Source organism: Oncorhynchus keta, chromosome 3, assembly GCF_023373465.1.
Source record: "Oncorhynchus keta strain PuntledgeMale-10-30-2019 chromosome 3, Oket_V2, whole genome shotgun sequence".
In the NCBI taxonomy this organism is placed as follows: Eukaryota; Metazoa; Chordata; class Actinopteri; order Salmoniformes; family Salmonidae; genus Oncorhynchus; species Oncorhynchus keta.
The window spans coordinates 25,126,303-25,142,778 of NC_068423.1; the positions used below are offsets into that span (position 1 = coordinate 25,126,303).

The 16,476-nt window shown below is 47.2% G+C and overlaps 2 protein-coding genes across 4 annotated transcripts in view; one reads left to right on the forward strand and one right to left on the reverse strand.

Annotated features, from left to right (window-relative positions):
* LOC118376059 (myosin phosphatase Rho-interacting protein-like) overlaps positions 1-16,476 on the forward strand; it is a 110,677-nt gene that overhangs the window by 62,922 nt on the left and 31,279 nt on the right. The window contains exon 7 of the mRNA XM_052493714.1: positions 4,543-4,669. Within this exon, the coding sequence (XP_052349674.1) occupies positions 4,543-4,669 (127 nt within the window). The remainder of the gene's footprint in view (positions 1-4,542; positions 4,670-16,476) is intronic.
* On the reverse strand, positions 10,612-15,700 carry LOC127915093 (uncharacterized). Of its 3 annotated transcripts, none has more exons than XM_052493710.1 (3): positions 15,036-15,700; positions 13,551-13,682; positions 10,612-12,688 (listed from the first exon to the last, which is right to left on the reverse strand). In XM_052493710.1, exon 3 carries the CDS (start codon positions 12,552-12,554, stop codon positions 11,805-11,807), a length of 750 nt encoding a protein of 249 aa, XP_052349670.1. In that variant the 5' UTR covers positions 12,555-12,688; positions 13,551-13,682; positions 15,036-15,700; the 3' UTR covers positions 10,612-11,804. The 3 variants fall into 3 exon arrangements, with proteins under 3 accessions (XP_052349670.1, XP_052349664.1, XP_052349656.1); XM_052493704.1 differs by having other exon boundaries at positions 13,551-13,913; XM_052493696.1 differs by having other exon boundaries at positions 13,551-14,573.

Sequence of the window (16,476 nt, forward strand, 5' to 3'; positions counted from 1 at the left end):
AGCCATGAAATGCTTTGAAAGGCTGGTCATGGCTCACATCAACACCATTATCCCAGAAACCCTAGACCCACTCCAATTTGCATACTGCACCAACAGATACACAGATGATGCAATCACTATTGCACTCCACACTGCCCTTTCCCACCTGGACAAAAGGAACACCTACGTGAGAATGCTATTCATTGACTACAGCTCAGCGTTCAACACCATAGTCCCCTCAAAGCTCACCACTAAGCTAAGGATCCTGGAACGAAACACCTCCCTCTGCAACTAGATCCTGGACATCCTGACGGGCCGCCCCCAGATAGGTAACAACACATCCGCCAAGCTGATCCTCAACACAGGGGCCCCTCAGGGGTGCGTACTCAGTCCCCTCCTGTACTCCCTGTTCACTCATGACTGCATTGCCAGGCATGACTCCAACACCATCATTAAGTTTGCTGATGACACAACAGTGATCACCGACAACGATGTGACAGCCTATAGGGAAGAGGTCAGAGACCTGACCATGTGGTGCCAGGACAACATCCTCTCCCTCAACGTGATCAAGACAAAGGAGATCTTTCTTTTTTTAACCCCCTTTTTTCTCCCCAATTTCGTGGTATCCAATTGGTAGTAGTTACAGTCTTGTCTCATCGCTACAACTCCCGTACGGACTATGGAGAGGTGAAGGTCAAGAGCCATGTGTCCTCCAAAACACAACCCAACCAAGCCGCACTTTTTCTTGACATAATGCACATTTAACCTAGAAGCCAGCCGCACCAATGTGTCGGAGGAAACCACCGTACACCTGGCGACCTGGTCAGCGTGCACTGCGCCAAGCCCCCCACAGGAATCGCTAGTGCGCGATGAGACAAGGATATCCCTTCCGGCGAAACCCTCCCTAACCCGGAAGATACTGGGTCAATTGTGCACCACCCCATGGGCTGGCTGCGACAGAGCCTGGGCTCAAACCCAGAATCTCTGGTGGCACATCTCGCACTGCAGTGCAGTGCCTTAGACCACTGCACCACCCGGGAGGCTACAAAGGAGATCATTGTGGACTACAGGAAAAGGAGGACCGAGCACATCCCCATTCTCATCGACGGGGCTGTAGTGGAGCAGGTTGAGAGCTTCAAGCTCCTTGGCATCCACATCACCAACAAACTAACATGGTCTAAGCACACCAAGACAGTCGTGGAGAGGGCGCAACAAAACCTATTCCCCCTCAAGAGACTGAAACGATTTGGAATGGGTCCTCAGATCCTCAAAAGGTTCTACAGCTGCAACATCGAGAGTATCCTGACTGTTTGTATCACTGCCTGGTACGACAACTGCTCGCACTTCGGCCTCAAGGCACTACAGAGGGTATTGCGAACGGCCCAATACCGGTTTCTCGCTCCCCGTAAAGCGACTCTTGCTCTCCGTAAATTAATTATTCTCCTTATCAAAAGAGAGCGTCAAAAGAAATCTGTGTGTGGAGGAAGGCTGTCGGTGTATCTGTGTGTGGAGGAAGGCTGTCGGTGTATCTGTGTGTGGAGGAAGGCTGTCGGTGTATCTGTGTGTGGAGGAAGGCTGTCGGTGTATCTGTGTGTGGAGGAAGGCTGTCTGTGTATCTGTGTGTGGAGGAAGGCTGTCGGTGTATCTGTGTGGAGGAAGGCTGTCGGTGTATCTGTGTGTGGAGGAAGGCTGTCGGTGTATCTGTGTGTGGAGGAAGGCTGTCGGTGTGGTGTATCTGTGTGTGGAGGAAGGCTGTCGGTGTATCTGTGTGTGGAGGAAGCCTGTCGGTGTGGTGTATCTGTGTGTGGAGGAAGGCTGTCGGTGTGGTGTATCTGTGTTTGGAGGAAGGCTGTCGGTGTATCTGTGTGTGGAGGAAGGCTGTCGGTGTGGTGTATCTGTGTGTGGAGGAAGGCTGTCGGTGTATCTGTGTGTGGAGGAAGGCTGTCGGTGTATCTGTGTGTGGAGGAAGGCTGTCGGTGTATCTGTGTGTGGAGGAAGGCTGTCGGTGTATCTGTGTGGAGGAAGGCTGTCGGTGTATCTGTGTGGAGGAAGGCTGTCGGTGTATCTGTGTGTGGAGGAAGGCTGTCGGTGTATCTGTGTGTGGAGGAAGGCTGTCTGTGTATCTGTGTGGAGGAAGGCTGTCGGTGTATCTGTGTGGAGGAAGGCTGTCGGTGTATCTGTGTGTGGAGGAAGGCTGTCGGTGTTTCTGTGTGTGGAGGAAGGCTGTCGGTGTATCTGTGTGTGGAGGAAGGCTGTCGGTGTATCTGTGTGGAGGAAGGCTGTCGGTGTGGTGTATCTGTGTGTGGAGGAAGGCTGTCAGTGTATCTGTGTGTGGAGGAAGGCTGTCGGTGTATCTGTGTGGAGGAAGGCTGTCGGTGTATCTGTGTGGAGGAAGGCTGTCGGTGTGGTGTATCTGTGTGTGGAGGAAGGCTGTCGGTGTGGTGTATCTGTGTGTGGAGGAAGGCTGTCGGTGTATCTGTGTGTGGAGGAAGGCTGTCGGTGTATCTGTGTGTGGAGGAAGGCTGTCGGTGTATCTGTGTGTGGAGGAAGGCTGTCGGTGTGGTGTATCTGTGTGTGTTTGTGGAAGTTTGAACACGGTCACAGGAGTAGGAGCCTGTCCTTCTCAATGTCATCATGTCTGTTAATCAGTTTCATGTAGCAGTCTATTGTAATATTAATTTACATGCATGTGGATTATGTAATGTTTACTTGGTGAACAATCCCCACACACACACACACACACACACACACACACACACACACACACACACACACACACACACACACACACACAAAGGCTGTCGGTGTATCTGTGTGTGGAGGAAGGCTGTCGGTGTATCTGTGTGTGGAGGAAGGCTGTCTGTGTGTGGAGGAAGGCTGTCGGTGTATCTGTGTGGAGGAAGGCTGTCGGTGTATCTGTGTGTGGAGGAAGGCTGTCGGTGTATCTGTGTGTGGAGGAAGGCTGTCGGTGTGGTGTATCTGTGTGTGGAGGAAGGCTGTCGGTGTATCTGTGTGTGGAGGAAGGCTGTCGGTGTGGTGTATCTGTGTGTGGAGGAAGGCTGTCGGTGTGGTGTATCTGTGTTTGGAGGAAGGCTGTCGGTGTATCTGTGTGTGGAGGAAGGCTGTCGGTGTGGTGTATCTGTGTGTGGAGGAAGGCTGTCGGTGTATCTGTGTGTGGAGGAAGGCTGTCGGTGTATCTGTGTGTGGAGGAAGGCTGTCGGTGTATCTGTGTGTGGAGGAAGGCTGTCGGTGTATCTGTGTGGAGGAAGGCTGTCGGTGTATCTGTGTGGAGGAAGGCTGTCGGTGTATCTGTGTGTGGAGGAAGGCTGTCGGTGTATCTGTGTGTGGAGGAAGGCTGTGTTGTGTATCTGTGTGTGGAGGAAGGCTGTCGGTGTATCTGTGTGGAGGAAGGCTGTCGGTGTATCTGTGTGTGGAGGAAGGCTGTCGGTGTATCTGTGTGTGGAGGAAGGCTGTCGGTGTATCTGTGTGTGGAGGAAGGCTGTCGGTGTATCTGTGTGTGGAGGAAGGCTGTCGGTGTATCTGTGTGTGGAGGAAGGCTGTCGGTGTGGTGTATCTGTGTGTGGAGGAAGGCTGTCGGTGTATCTGTGTGTGGAGGAAGGCTGTCGGTGTATCTGTGTGTGGAGGAAGGCTGTCGGTGTATCTGTGTGGAGGAAGGCTGTCGGTGTGGTGTATCTGTGTGTGGAGGAAGGCTGTCGGTGTATCTGTGTGTGGAGGAAGGCTGTCGGTGTATCTGTGTGTGGAGGAAGGCTGTCGGTGTATCTGTGTGTGGAGGAAGGCTGTCGGTGTATCTGTGTGTGGAGGAAGGCTGTCGGTGTATCTGTGTGTGGAGGAAGGCTGTCGGTGTATCTGTGTGTGGAGGAAGGCTGTCGGTGTATCTGTGTGGAGGAAGGCTGTCGGTGTGGTGTATCTGTGTGTGTTTGTGGAAGTTTGAACACGGTCACAGGAGTAGGAGCCTGTCCTTCTCAATGTCATCATGTCTGTTAATCAGTTTCATGTAGCAGTCTATTGTAATATTAATTTATATGCATGTGGATTATGTAATGTTTACTTGGTGAACAAACACACTCACACACACACACACACACACCACACACACACACACACACACACACACACACACACACACACACACACACACACACACACACACACACACACACACACACACACACAAAGCTGCACTATCCAATAAAGTTGTTTTATTCTCTCCACTGAGAAGGAATTCTCTTTCGCTGTATCCATTTCTTTAATCCACAGGAAGGATGAAGATGTAATGAAAGTTCAAATAAAGGCACCTGACTCTTCACTTCTGACCTCTACTCTTCACCTCTGATCTCTACCCTTCACCTCTGACCTCTACTCTTCACCTCTGACCTCTACTCTTCACCTCTGATCTCTACCCTTCACCTCTGACCTCTGCTCTTCACCTCTGATCTCTACTCCTAACCTCTGACCTCTACTCTTCACCTCTGACCTCTACTCTTCACCTCTGACCTCTACCCTTCACCTCTGACCTCTACTCTTGTTCCCTGTGTGTTCCAGCCGATCTGGGGTGATAGAGAAGCTGGAGGCGTTGGAGCTGGAGAATCCAGAGAGGATGGAGTTGGAGGAGGCTGGGAGGACAGGAGCCAGGCAGGGCCGCAGCGAACGCAGACGCTTCCACACAGAGGTACAACTTCAGGACCGTGTGTGTGGTACAGATACTATCTGTGGTACAGATACGTCTTTAACGTCATTCAGTTGAGGTCGATCAAAGAGAGGTTATTAACTATGGAAAAAAGCCTCTGCCCAGACATTATTGTCATAGCTGACACAGGACATTGTCAACTTGTTTAAAAGCCCAGTGCAACATCACATGAAATAGCTCAACTCAATTAAGTTAGCTGTTGCACATGAAGCAGATTCTCTATCTCTCTCTCACACACACACACACACACATTGTCACTCCCTCTGTCAAGTCAAATTGTATTTGTCACATGTGCCGAATACAACAGGTAGACCTTACAGTGAAATACTTACTTACAAGCCCTTAACCAACAATGCTGTTTTAAGAAAATCCCTAAAGAAGTAAGAGATAAGAATAACAAATTAATTAAAGAGCAGCAGTAAATAACAATAGTGGGGCTATATACAGGGGGTACCGGTACAGAGTCAATGTGCGGGGGTATGTTGAGGAAATGTAGGTAATTATGTACATGTAGAGTTATTAAAGTGGCTTTGCATAGACAATAGCAGAGAGTAGCAACAGTGTGAGGGGGGGCAACGCAAATAGTCTGGGTGGCCATTTGATTAGCTGTTCATGAGTCTTCTGGCTTGGGGGTAGAAGCTGTTTAGAAGCCTCTTGGACTTAGACTTGGTGCTCCGGTACTGCTTGCCATGCGGTAGCAGAGAGAACAGTCTATGACTGGGGTGGCTGGAGTCTTTTGACTATTTTCAGGGCCTTCCTCTGACACCGCCTGGTATTGAGGTCCTGGGTGGCAGGAGGCTTGGCCCCTGTGATGTACTGGGCCATTCGCACTAAACTCTGTAGCGCCTTGCGGTCTAAGGCCGAGTAGTTGCCATGCCAGGCTGTGATGCAACCCGTCAGGATGCTCTCGTTGGTGCAGCTGTAAAACCTTTTGAGGATCTGAGGACCCTTGCCAAATATTTTCAGTCTCTTGAGGGGGAATAGGTTTTGTTGTGCCCTCTTCAGGACTGTCTTGGTGTGCTTGGACAATGTTAGTTTGTTGGTGATGTGGACGCCAAGGAACTTGAAGCTCTCAACCTGCTCCACTACAGCCCCGTTGATGAGAATGGGGGTGTGCTCGGTCTGGGTTAGAGCCCAGGCTCTGTAGCAGCTGGCCGCGACCGGGAAACCCATGGGGCGGCGCACAATTAGCCCAGCATCTCCCGGGTTAAGGAAGGTTTGGCCGGCAGGGATATCCTTGTCTCATCGCGCATTAGCGACTCCTGTGGCGGGCCGGGCGAAGTGCACGCTGACCAGGTCACCAGGTGTACAGCCCTGTCGATGAGAATGGGGGTGTGATCGGTCCTCCTTTTACTGTAGTACACAATCATCTCCTTTGTCTTGATCATGTTGAGGGAGAAGTTGTTGTCCTTGCACCACACGGTCAGGTCTCTGACCTCCTCCCTATAGGCTGTCTCATCATTGTCGGTGATCAGACCTACCACTGTTGTCATCTGCAAATTTAATGATGGTGTTGGAGTCGTGCCTGGCCGTGCAGCCATGAGTAAACAGGGAGTACAGGAGGGGACTGATCATGCATCCCTGAGGGCCCTCTGTGTTGAGGATCAGAGTGGTGGATGTGTTGTTTCCTACCCTTACCATCTGGGGGCGGCCCGTCAGGAAGTCCAGGATCCAGTTGCAGAGGGAGGTGTTTAGTCCCAGTGTTCTTAGCTTAGTGATGAGCTTTGAGGGCACTATGGTGTTGAACGCTGAGCTGTAGTCAATGAATAGCATTCTCATGTTGGTGTTCCTTTTGTCCAGGTGAGAAAGAGCAGTGTGGAATGCAATAGAGATTGCGTCATCTGTGTATCTGTTGGTGCGGTATGCAAATTGGAGTGGGTCTAGGGTTTCTGGGATAATGGTGTTGATGTGAGCCATGACCAGCCTTTCAAAGCACTTCATGGCTACAGGCGTGAGTGCTACGGGTCAGTAGTCATTTAGGCAGGTTATCTTAGTGTTCTTTGGCACAGGGACTATGGTGGTCTGCTTGAAACATGTTGGTATTACAGACTCAGACAGGGAAAGGTTGAAAATGTCAGTGAAGACACTTGCCAGTTGGTCAGCGCATGTTCACAGTACCAGTCCTGGTAATCCGTATGGCCCAGTGGCCTTGTGAATGTTGACTTGTTTTAAGGTCTTACTCATATCGGCTGCAGAGAGTGTGATCACGCAGTCGTCCGGAACAGCTGATGCTCTCATGCATGTTTCAGTGTTACTTGCCTCGAAGCTAGCATTGAAGTAATTTAGCTCGTCTGGTAGGGTCGTGTTAGTGGGCAGCTCTCGGCTGTGCTTCCCTGTGTAGTCTGTAATAGCCACACGTCGGTGTTGTACGATTCGATCTTAGTCCTGAATTGACGCTTTGCCTGTTTGCTGGTTCATCAGAGGGCATAGCGAGATTTCTTATAAGCTTCCAGTTTAGAGTCCCGCTTCTTGAAAGCGGCAGCTCTACCCTTTAGCTCAGTGCGAATGTTGCCTGTAATCCATGGCTTCTGTTTGGGGTATGTACGTACGGTCTATGTGGGGACGACGTCATCGATACACTTATTGACGAAGCCAGTGACTGATGTGGTGTTCTTCTCAATGCCATTGGAGGAATCCCAGAACATATTCCATCCTCTTTGTTTTGAAATCAGGAGCTTGTGCTTTGTTCATTTCCAGTTTCCATTGTGTCTCGATTCCCCTGACACTTACTTCCCTTTCCACCCCTGACTGTGGTCTGGCCTGCTCTGCTCTGGCCTGCTCTGCTCTGGCCTGCTCTGCTCTGGCCTGCTCTGGTCTGGCCTGGTCTGGCCTGCTCTGGTCCGGTCCGGCCGGGGCAAACCAACCTCTGTCATAGGAATAACAACAGAAAGAGAGCAATTGTTTCCCCCCCAAAAAAGAATGAGAAAAATGTCCCCAGAAGTGAGACTGTTTAGAGCAACTTTTAAAACCTGTACACCAAGTTTGTCCTGTCTGTATTGTCAAGCATGTATGGCATTTTCAGACTGGCACAAATAAAGGGTGCTTATAGTAAACATCATGCTACCTGCACATACACACTCCCATTACCTTCTCTCTCTCTCTCGTTCTTTCTTAGACACACACACTGCTCCTGAATGAGGCTTGTTTTCTTCTGTGTCAGTGTCTTTGTTTCCGTTCTCTCTGGTTTGGTGAAAGGCTGTTGGGTTCAGGTTAGAAGATGTGTGATTCTGATTAGAAAAATGACTTGTTCTTCTAATGACAGCTGTGCAGAGATCGTATCTCGTTTTATCATATGTTAAACTACTCACATTGGAGGAGTCGATGTTCTGTTCGTAACAACACAAATAACATACATTAAGGCTGTTGTATGTTTGGATCCTCTGATATCCATGTGGTAGGTAGGTGTTCTGTTAGAGTGCACTCTCCAGGGAGAAGGACGGGCAACAGAATTAGGCTCGTGATAACTCCTTTGTGACACCTCCCACACATGCGGTGACCTCACCCATTATAACCAGTTTATCCAGAGATACAACCTCTCTTATCATCACCCAGTGCCCGGGCTTACCTCAGCTGTACCCGCACCCCACCATACCCCTGTCTGCACATTATGCCCTGAATATATTCTACCATGCTCAGAAATTGGCTCCTTTTATTCTTTGTCCCCAACGCTCTAGGCGACCAGTTTTGATAGCCTTTAGCCGTACCCTCATCCTACTCCTCCCCTGGTCCTCTGGTGATGTGGGGGTAAACCCAGGCCCGCGTGTCCCAGGGCACCCTCATTTGTTGACTTCTGTGATCGAAAAAACCTTGGTTTCATGCATGTCAACATCAGAAGCCTCCTCCCTGTTTGTTTTACTCACTGCTTTAGCCAACCCTGATGTCCTTGCCGTGTCTGAATCCTGGCTCAGGAAGGCCACCAACAATTCTGAGATTTACATACCCAGCTATAACATTTTCCGTCAAGATAGAACTGCCAAAGGGGGAGGAGTTGCAATCTACTGCAGAGATAGCTTGCAAAGTCATACTTTCCAGGTCTATATCCAAACAGTTTGAACTTCTAATTTAAAAAATTAACCTCTCCAGAAATGTCTCTCACTGTTGCCGCCTGCTATCGACCCCCCTCCACTCCCAGCTGTGACCTGGACACCATTTGTGAATTGATCACCTCCCATCTAGCTTCAGAGATCGTTCTGTTAGGTGACCTAAACTGGGATATGGGACACCCCGGCAGTCCTACAATCTAAGCTAAATGCCCTCAATCTCACACAAATCATCAAGGAACCCACCAGGTACAACCCCAAATCTGTTAACATGGGCACCCTCATAGACATTATCCTGACCAACTTGCCCTCCAAATACCTCTCCGCTGTTTTCAATCAGGATCACTGCCTCAGTGCCTGTATCCGCTATCGTTCCGCAGTCAAATGACCACCCCTCATCACTGTCAAACGCTCCCTAAAACATTTCTGCGAGCAGGCCTTTCTAATCGACCTGGCCCGGGTATCCTGGAAGGACATTGACCTCATCCCGTCAGTCCAGGATGCCCGGTCATTCTTTAAAAGTCATTTCCTCACCATCTTAGATAAGCATGCCCCGTTCAAAAAAAAATGCAGAACTAAGAACAGATATAGCCCTTGGTTCACTCCAGACCTGACTGCCCTTGACCAGCACAAAAACATCCTGTGGCGGACTGCCATAGCATCGAATAGTCCCCACGATATACAACTGTTCAAGGAAGTCAGGAACCAATACACGCAGTCAGTCAGGAAAGCAAAGGCTAGCTTTTTCAAGCAGAAATTCGCATCCTGTAGCTCCAAAACGTTTTGGGACACTGTAAAGTCCATGGAGAACAAGACCACCTCCTCCCAGCTGCCACTGCACTGAGGCTAGGTAACACGGTCACCACTGATAAATCCATGATAATCGAACATTTCAAAAAGCATTTCTCAACGGCTGGCCATGCCTTCCTCCTGGCTACTCCAACCCCGGCCAACAGCTTCGCCCCCTCGCAGCTACTCGCCCAAACCTCCCCAGCTTCTCCTTCACCCATATCCAGACAGCAGATGTTCTGAAAGAGCTGCAAAACCTGGACCAGTACAAATCAGCTGGGCTAGACAATCTGGACCCTCTCTTTCTAAAACAATCCACCGCCATTGTTTCAACCCCTATTACCAGCTTGTTCAACCTCTTTTGTATCGTCCGAGATCCCTAAAGATTGGAAAGCTGCCGCAGTCAACCGCCTCTTCAAAGGGGGTGACACCCTAGACCCAAACTGTTACAGACCTCTATCCATCCTGCCCTGCCCATCTAAAGTCTTTGGATACAAAGTTTATAAACAGATCACTGAGCATTTCGAATCCCACCATACCTTCTCCGCTGTGCAATCCGGCTTCCGAGCCGGTCACGGGTGCACCTCAGCCACGCTCAAGGTACTAAACGATATCATAACCGCCATCGATAAAAGACAGTACTGTGCAGCCGTCTTCATTGACCTGGCCAAGGCTTTCGACTCTGTCAATCACCGTATTATTTTCAGCAGACTCAATAGCCTTGGTTTTTCTGACGACTGCCTGGCCTGGTTCACCAACTACTTTGCAGACAGAGTTCAGTGTGTCAAATCGGAGGGCATGTTGTCCGGACCTCTGGTGGTCTCTATGGGGGTACCGCAGGGTGGGTTCAATTCTCGGGCCGACTCTTTTCTCTGTATATATCAATGATGTCACTCTTGCTGCGGGCAATTCCCTGATCCACCTCTACGCAGACGACACCATTCTGTATACTTCCGGCCCTTCCTTGGACACTGTGCTATCTAACCTCCAAACGAGCTTCAATGCCATACAACACTCCTTCCGTGGCCTCCAACTGCTCTTAAACACTAGTAAAACCAAATGCATGCTTTTCAACCGTTCGCTGCCCGCCCCCGCCCGCCCGAGTAGCATCACCACCCTGGACGGTTCCGACCTAGAATATGTGGACAACTATAAATACCTAGGTGTCTGGCTAGACTGTAAACTCTCCTTCCACACTCATATTAAACATCTCCAACCCAAAATCAAATCTAGAATCGGCTTACTATTTCACAACAAAGCCCCCTTCACTCATGCCGCCAAACTTACCCGAGTAAAACTGACTTATCATACCGATCCTCGACTTCGGCGATGTCATCTAGAAAATAGCTTCCAACACTCTACTCAGCAAACTGGATGCAGTCTATCACAGTGCCATCCGTTTTGTTACCAAATCACCTTATACCACCCACCACTGCGACCTGTATGCTCTCGTCGGCTGGCCCTCGCTACATTTTCGTCGCCAGACCCACTGGCTCCAGGTCATCTATAAGTCTATGCTAGGTAAAGCTCCACCTTATCTCAGTTCACTGGTCACGATGGCAACACACACCCGTAGCACACGTTCCAGCAGGTATATCTCACTGGTCACCCCCAAAGCCAAAACCTCTTTTGGCCGCCTTTCCTTCCAGTTCTCTGCTGCCAGTGACTGGAACGAATTGCAAAAATCGCTGAAGTTGGAGACTTTTATTTCTCTCACCAACTTTAAACATCAACTATCTGAGCAGCTAACCGATCACTGCAGCTGTACATAGTCCATCTGTAAAAAGCCCACCCAATCTACCTACCTCATCCCAATACTGTTTTTATTTTATTTACTTTTCTGTTCTTTTGCACACAATTATCTCTACTTGCACATCATCATCTGCTCATTTATCACTCCAGTGTTAATCTGTTAAATTGTAATTATTCCCTCCTATGGCCTATTTATTGCCTACCTCCTCATGCCTTTTGCACACACTGTATAAGATTTCTCTACTGTGCAATTGACTTGTTTGTGTTATTGGCTTGTTTGTTTACTCCATGTGTAACTCTGTGTTGTTGTCTGTGTCACACTGCTTTGCTTTATCTTGGCCAGGTCGTAGTTGCAAAGGAGAACTTGTTCTCAACTAGCCTACCTACATTTACATTTAAGTCATTTAGCAGACGCTCTTATCCAGAGCGACTTACAAATTGGTGCATTCACCTTATGACATCCAGTGGAACAGCCACTTTACAATAGTGCATCTAAATCTTTTAAGGGGGGGGGGGGTGAGAAGGATTACTTTATCCTATCCTAGGTATTCCTTAAAGAGGCGGGATTTCAGGTGTCTCCGGAAGGTGGTGATTGACTCCGCTGTCCTGGCGTCGTGAGGGAGTGTGTTCCACCATTGGGGAACCAGAGCAGCTAACAGTTTTGACTGGGCTGAGCGGGAACTGTACTTCCTCAGTGGTAGGGAGGCGAGCAGGCCAGAGGTGGATGAACGCAGTGCCCTTGTTTGGGTGTAGGGCCTGATCAGAGCCTGGAGGTACTGAGGTGCCGTTCCCCTCACAGCTCCGTAGGCAAGCACCATGGTCTTGTAGCGGATGCGAGCTTCAACTGGAAGCCAGTGGAGAGAGCGGAGGAGCGGGGTGACGTGAGAGAACTTGGGAAGGTTGAACACCAGACGGGCTGCGGCGTTCTGGATGAGTTGTAAGGGTTTAATGGCACAGGCAGGGAGCCCAGCCAACAGCGAGTTGCAGTAATCCAGACGGGAGATGACAAGTGCCTGGATTAGGACCTGCGCCGCTTCCTGTGTGAGGCAGGGTCGTACTCTGCGGATGTTGTAGAGCATGAACCTACAGGAACGGGCCACCGCCTTGATGTTAGTTGAGAACGACAGGGTGTTGTCCAGGATCACGCCAAGGTTCTTAGCGCTCTGGGAGGAGGACACAATGGAGTTGTCAACCGTGATGGCGAGATCATGGAACGGAAAGTCCTTCCCCGGGAGGAAGAGCAGCTCCGTCTTGCCGAGGTTCAGCTTGAGGTGGTGATCCGTCATACCTGGTTAAATAAAGGTGTTCTCAACTAGCCTACCTGGTTAAATAAAGGTGTTCTCAACTAGCCTACCTGGTTAAATAAAGGTGTTCTCAACTGGCCTACCTGGTTAAATAAAGGTGTTCTCAACTGGCCTACCTGGTTATGTAAATAAAGGTGTTCTCAACTAGCCTACCTGGTTAAATAAAGGTGTTCTCAACTGGCCTACCTGGTTAAATAAAGGTGTTCTCAACTAGCCTACCTGGTTAAATAAAGGTGTTCTCAACTGGCCTACCTGGTTAAATAAATGTGTTCTCAACTGGCCTACCTGGTTAAATAAATGTGTTCTCAACTAGCCTACCTGGTTAAATAAAGGTGTTCTCAACTGGCCTACCTGTTTAAATAAAGGTGTTCTCAACTAGCCTACCTGGTTAAATAAAGGTGTTCTCAACTGGTCTACCTGGTTAAATAAAGGTGTTCTCAACTAGCCTACCTGGTTAAATAAAGGTGTTCTCAACTGGCCTACCTGGTTAAATAAATGTGTTCTCAACTGGCCTACCTGGTTAAATAAATGTGTTCTCAACTAGCCTACCTGGTTAAATAAAGGTGTTCTCAACTAGCCTACCTGGTTAAATAAAGGTGTTCTCAACTAGCCTACCTGGTTAAATAAAGGTGTTCTCAACTAGCCTACCTGGTTAAATAAAGGTGTTCTCAACTAGCCTACCTGGTTAAATAAAGGTGTTCTCAACTGGCCTACCTGGTTAAATAAATGTGTTCTCAACTGGCCTACCTGTTTAAATAAAGGTGTTCTCAACTAGCCTACCTGTTTAAATAAAGGTGTTCTCAACTAGCCTACCTGGTTAAATAAAGGTGTTCTCAACTGGCCTACCTGGTTAAATAAATGTGTTCTCAACTAGTCTACCTGGTTAAATAAAGGTGTTCTCAACTAGCCTACCTGGTTAAATAAAGGTGTTCTCAACTGGCCTACCTGGTTAAATAAATGTGTTCTCAACTGGCCTACCTGGTTAAATAAATGTGTTCTCAACTAGCCTACCTGGTTAAATAAAGGTGTTCTCAACTGGCCTACCTGGTTAAATAAAGGTGTTCTCAACTAGCCTACCTGGTTAAATAAAGGTGTTCTCAACTAGCCTACCTGGTTAAATAAAGGTGTTCTCAACTGGCCTACCTGGTTAAATAAATGTGTTCACAACTGGCCTACCTGGTTAAATAAATGTGTTCTCAACTAGCCTACCTGGTTAAATAAAGGTGTTCTCAACTGGCCTACCTGTTTAAATAAAGGTGTTCTCAACTAGTCTACCTGGTTAAATAAAGGTGTTCTCAACTAGCCTACCTGGTTAAATAAAGGTGTTCTCAACTAGCCTACCTGGTTAAATAAAGGTGTTCTCAACTGGCCTACCTGGTTAAATAAATGTGTTCTCAACTGGCCTACCTGGTTAAATAAATGTGTTCTCAACTAGCCTACCTGGTTAAATAAAGGTGTTCTCAACTAGCCTACCTGGTTAAATAAAGGTGTTCTCAACTAGCCTACCTGGTTAAATAAAGGTGTTCTCAACTAGCCTACCTGGTTAAATAAAGGTGTTCTCAACTAGCCTACCTGGTTAAATAAATGTGTTCTCAACTAGCCTACCTGGTTAAATAAAGGTGTTCTCAACTGGCCTACCTGTTTAAATAAAGGTGTTCTCAACTAGCCTACCTGTTTAAATAAAGGTGTTCTCAACTAGCCTACCTGGTTAAATAAAGGTGTTCTCAACTGGCCTACCTGGTTAAATAAATGTGTTCTCAACTAGTCTACCTGGTTAAATAAAGGTGTTCTCAACTAGCCTACCTGGTTAAATAAAGGTGTTCTCAACTAGCCTACCTGGTTAAATAAAGGTGTTCTCAACTGGCCTACCTGGTTAAATAAATGTGTTCTCAACTAGCCTACCTGGTTAAATAAAGGTGTTCTCAACTGGCCTACCTGTTTAAATAAAGGTGTTCTCAACTAGCCTACCTGGTTAAATAAAGGTGTTCTCAACTAGCCTACCTGGTTAAATAAAGGTGTTCTCAACTGGCCTACCTGGTTAAATAAATGTGTTCTCAACTGGCCTACCTGGTTAAATAAAGGTGTTCTCAACTAGCCTACCTGGTTAAATAAAGGTGTTCTCAACTGGCCTACCTGGTTAAATAAATGTGTTCTCAACTAGCCTACCTGGTTAAATAAAGGTGTTCTCAACTGGCCTACCTGTTTAAATAAAGGTGTTCTCAACTAGCCTACCTGGTTAAATAAAGGTGTTCTCAACTAGCCTACCTGGTTAAATAAAGGTGTTCTCAACTGGCCTACCTGGTTAAATAAATGTGTTCTCAACTGGCCTACCTGGTTAAATAAATGTGTTCTCAACTAGCCTACCTGGTTAAATAAAGGTGTTCTCAACTAGCCTACCTGGTTAAATAAAGGTGTTCTCAACTAGCCTACCTGGTTAAATAAAGGTGTTCTCAACTGGCCTACCTGGTTAAATAAAGGTGTTCTCAACTGGCCTACCTGGTTAAATAAATGTGTTCTCAACTAGCCTACCTGGTTAAATAAAGGTGTTCTCAACTGGCCTACCTGGTTAAATAAAGGTGTTCTCAACTAGCCTACCTGGTTAAATAAAGGTGTTCTCAACTGGCCTACCTGGTTAAGTAAATAAAGGTGTTCTCAACTGGCCTACCTGGTTAAATAAAGGTGTTCTCAACTAGCCTACCTGGTTAAATAAAGGTGTTCTCAACTAGCCTACCTGGTTAAATAAAGGTGTTCTCAACTAGCCTACCTGGTTAAATAAATGTGTTCTCAACTAGCCTACCTGGTTAAGTAAATGTGTTCTCAACTAGCCTACCTGGTTAAATAAAGGTGTTCTCAACTGGCCTACCTGGTTAAATAAAGGTGTTCTCAACTAGCCTACCTGGTTAAATAAAGGTGTTCTCAACTGGCCTACCTGGTTAAGTAAATGTGTTCTCAACTAGCCTACCTGGTTAAATAAATGTGTTCTCAACTAGCCTACCTGGTTAAATAAATGTGTTCTCAACTAGCCTACCTGGTTAAATAAAGGTGTTCTCAACTAGCCTACCTGGTTAAATAAATGTGTTCTCAACTAGCCTACCTGGTTAAGTAAATGTGTTCTCAACTAGCCTACCTGGTTAAATAAATGTGTTCTCAACTAGCCTACCTGGTTAAGTAAATGTGTTCTCAACTAGCCTACCTGGTTAAGTAAATAAAGGTGAAATAAAAATAAAAAAGTGACGGATTATGATTTTTCAACGCCAATACCGAGTATTGGACGACCAGAAAAAGCCGATACCGATTAATCAGGCCAAATTTTTTATTTCTTTCTTTTAAAATGTATTTATTTTATATACATACATACACACACACACACACACACACACACACACACACACACACACACACACACATACATACAGTTGAAGTCGAATTTTACATTTGCCTTAGCCAAATACATTTAAACTCAAGTTTTTAAACTCAGACATTTAATCCTAGTAAAATTCCCTGTCTTAAACCAGTTAGGATCACCGCTTTATTTTAAGAATGTAAAATGTCAGAATAATAGTAGAGAGAATGATTTATTTCAGCTTTTATTTATTTCATCACATTCCCAGTGGGTCAGAAGTTTACATACACTCAATTAGTATTTGGTAGCATTGCCTTTAAATTGTTTAATTTGGGTCAAATGTTTCAGGTAGCCTTCCACAAGCTTCCCACAATAAGTTGGGTGAATTCCTTCTGACAGAGCTGGTGTAACTGAGTCAGGTTTGTAGGCCTCCTTGCTCGCACACTCTTTTTCAGGTCTGCCCACATATTTTCTTTGAGATTGAGGTCAAGGCTTTGTGATTGCCACTCCAATACCTTGACTTTGTTGTCCTTAAGCCGTTTTGCCACAACTTTGAAAGTA

Coding starts and splice junctions, on each gene's coding strand:
- LOC127915093 (XM_052493710.1), bottom strand. CDS start 12,554: ATGACGGATCACCACCTCAAGCTGAACCTCGGCAAGACGGAGCTGCTC.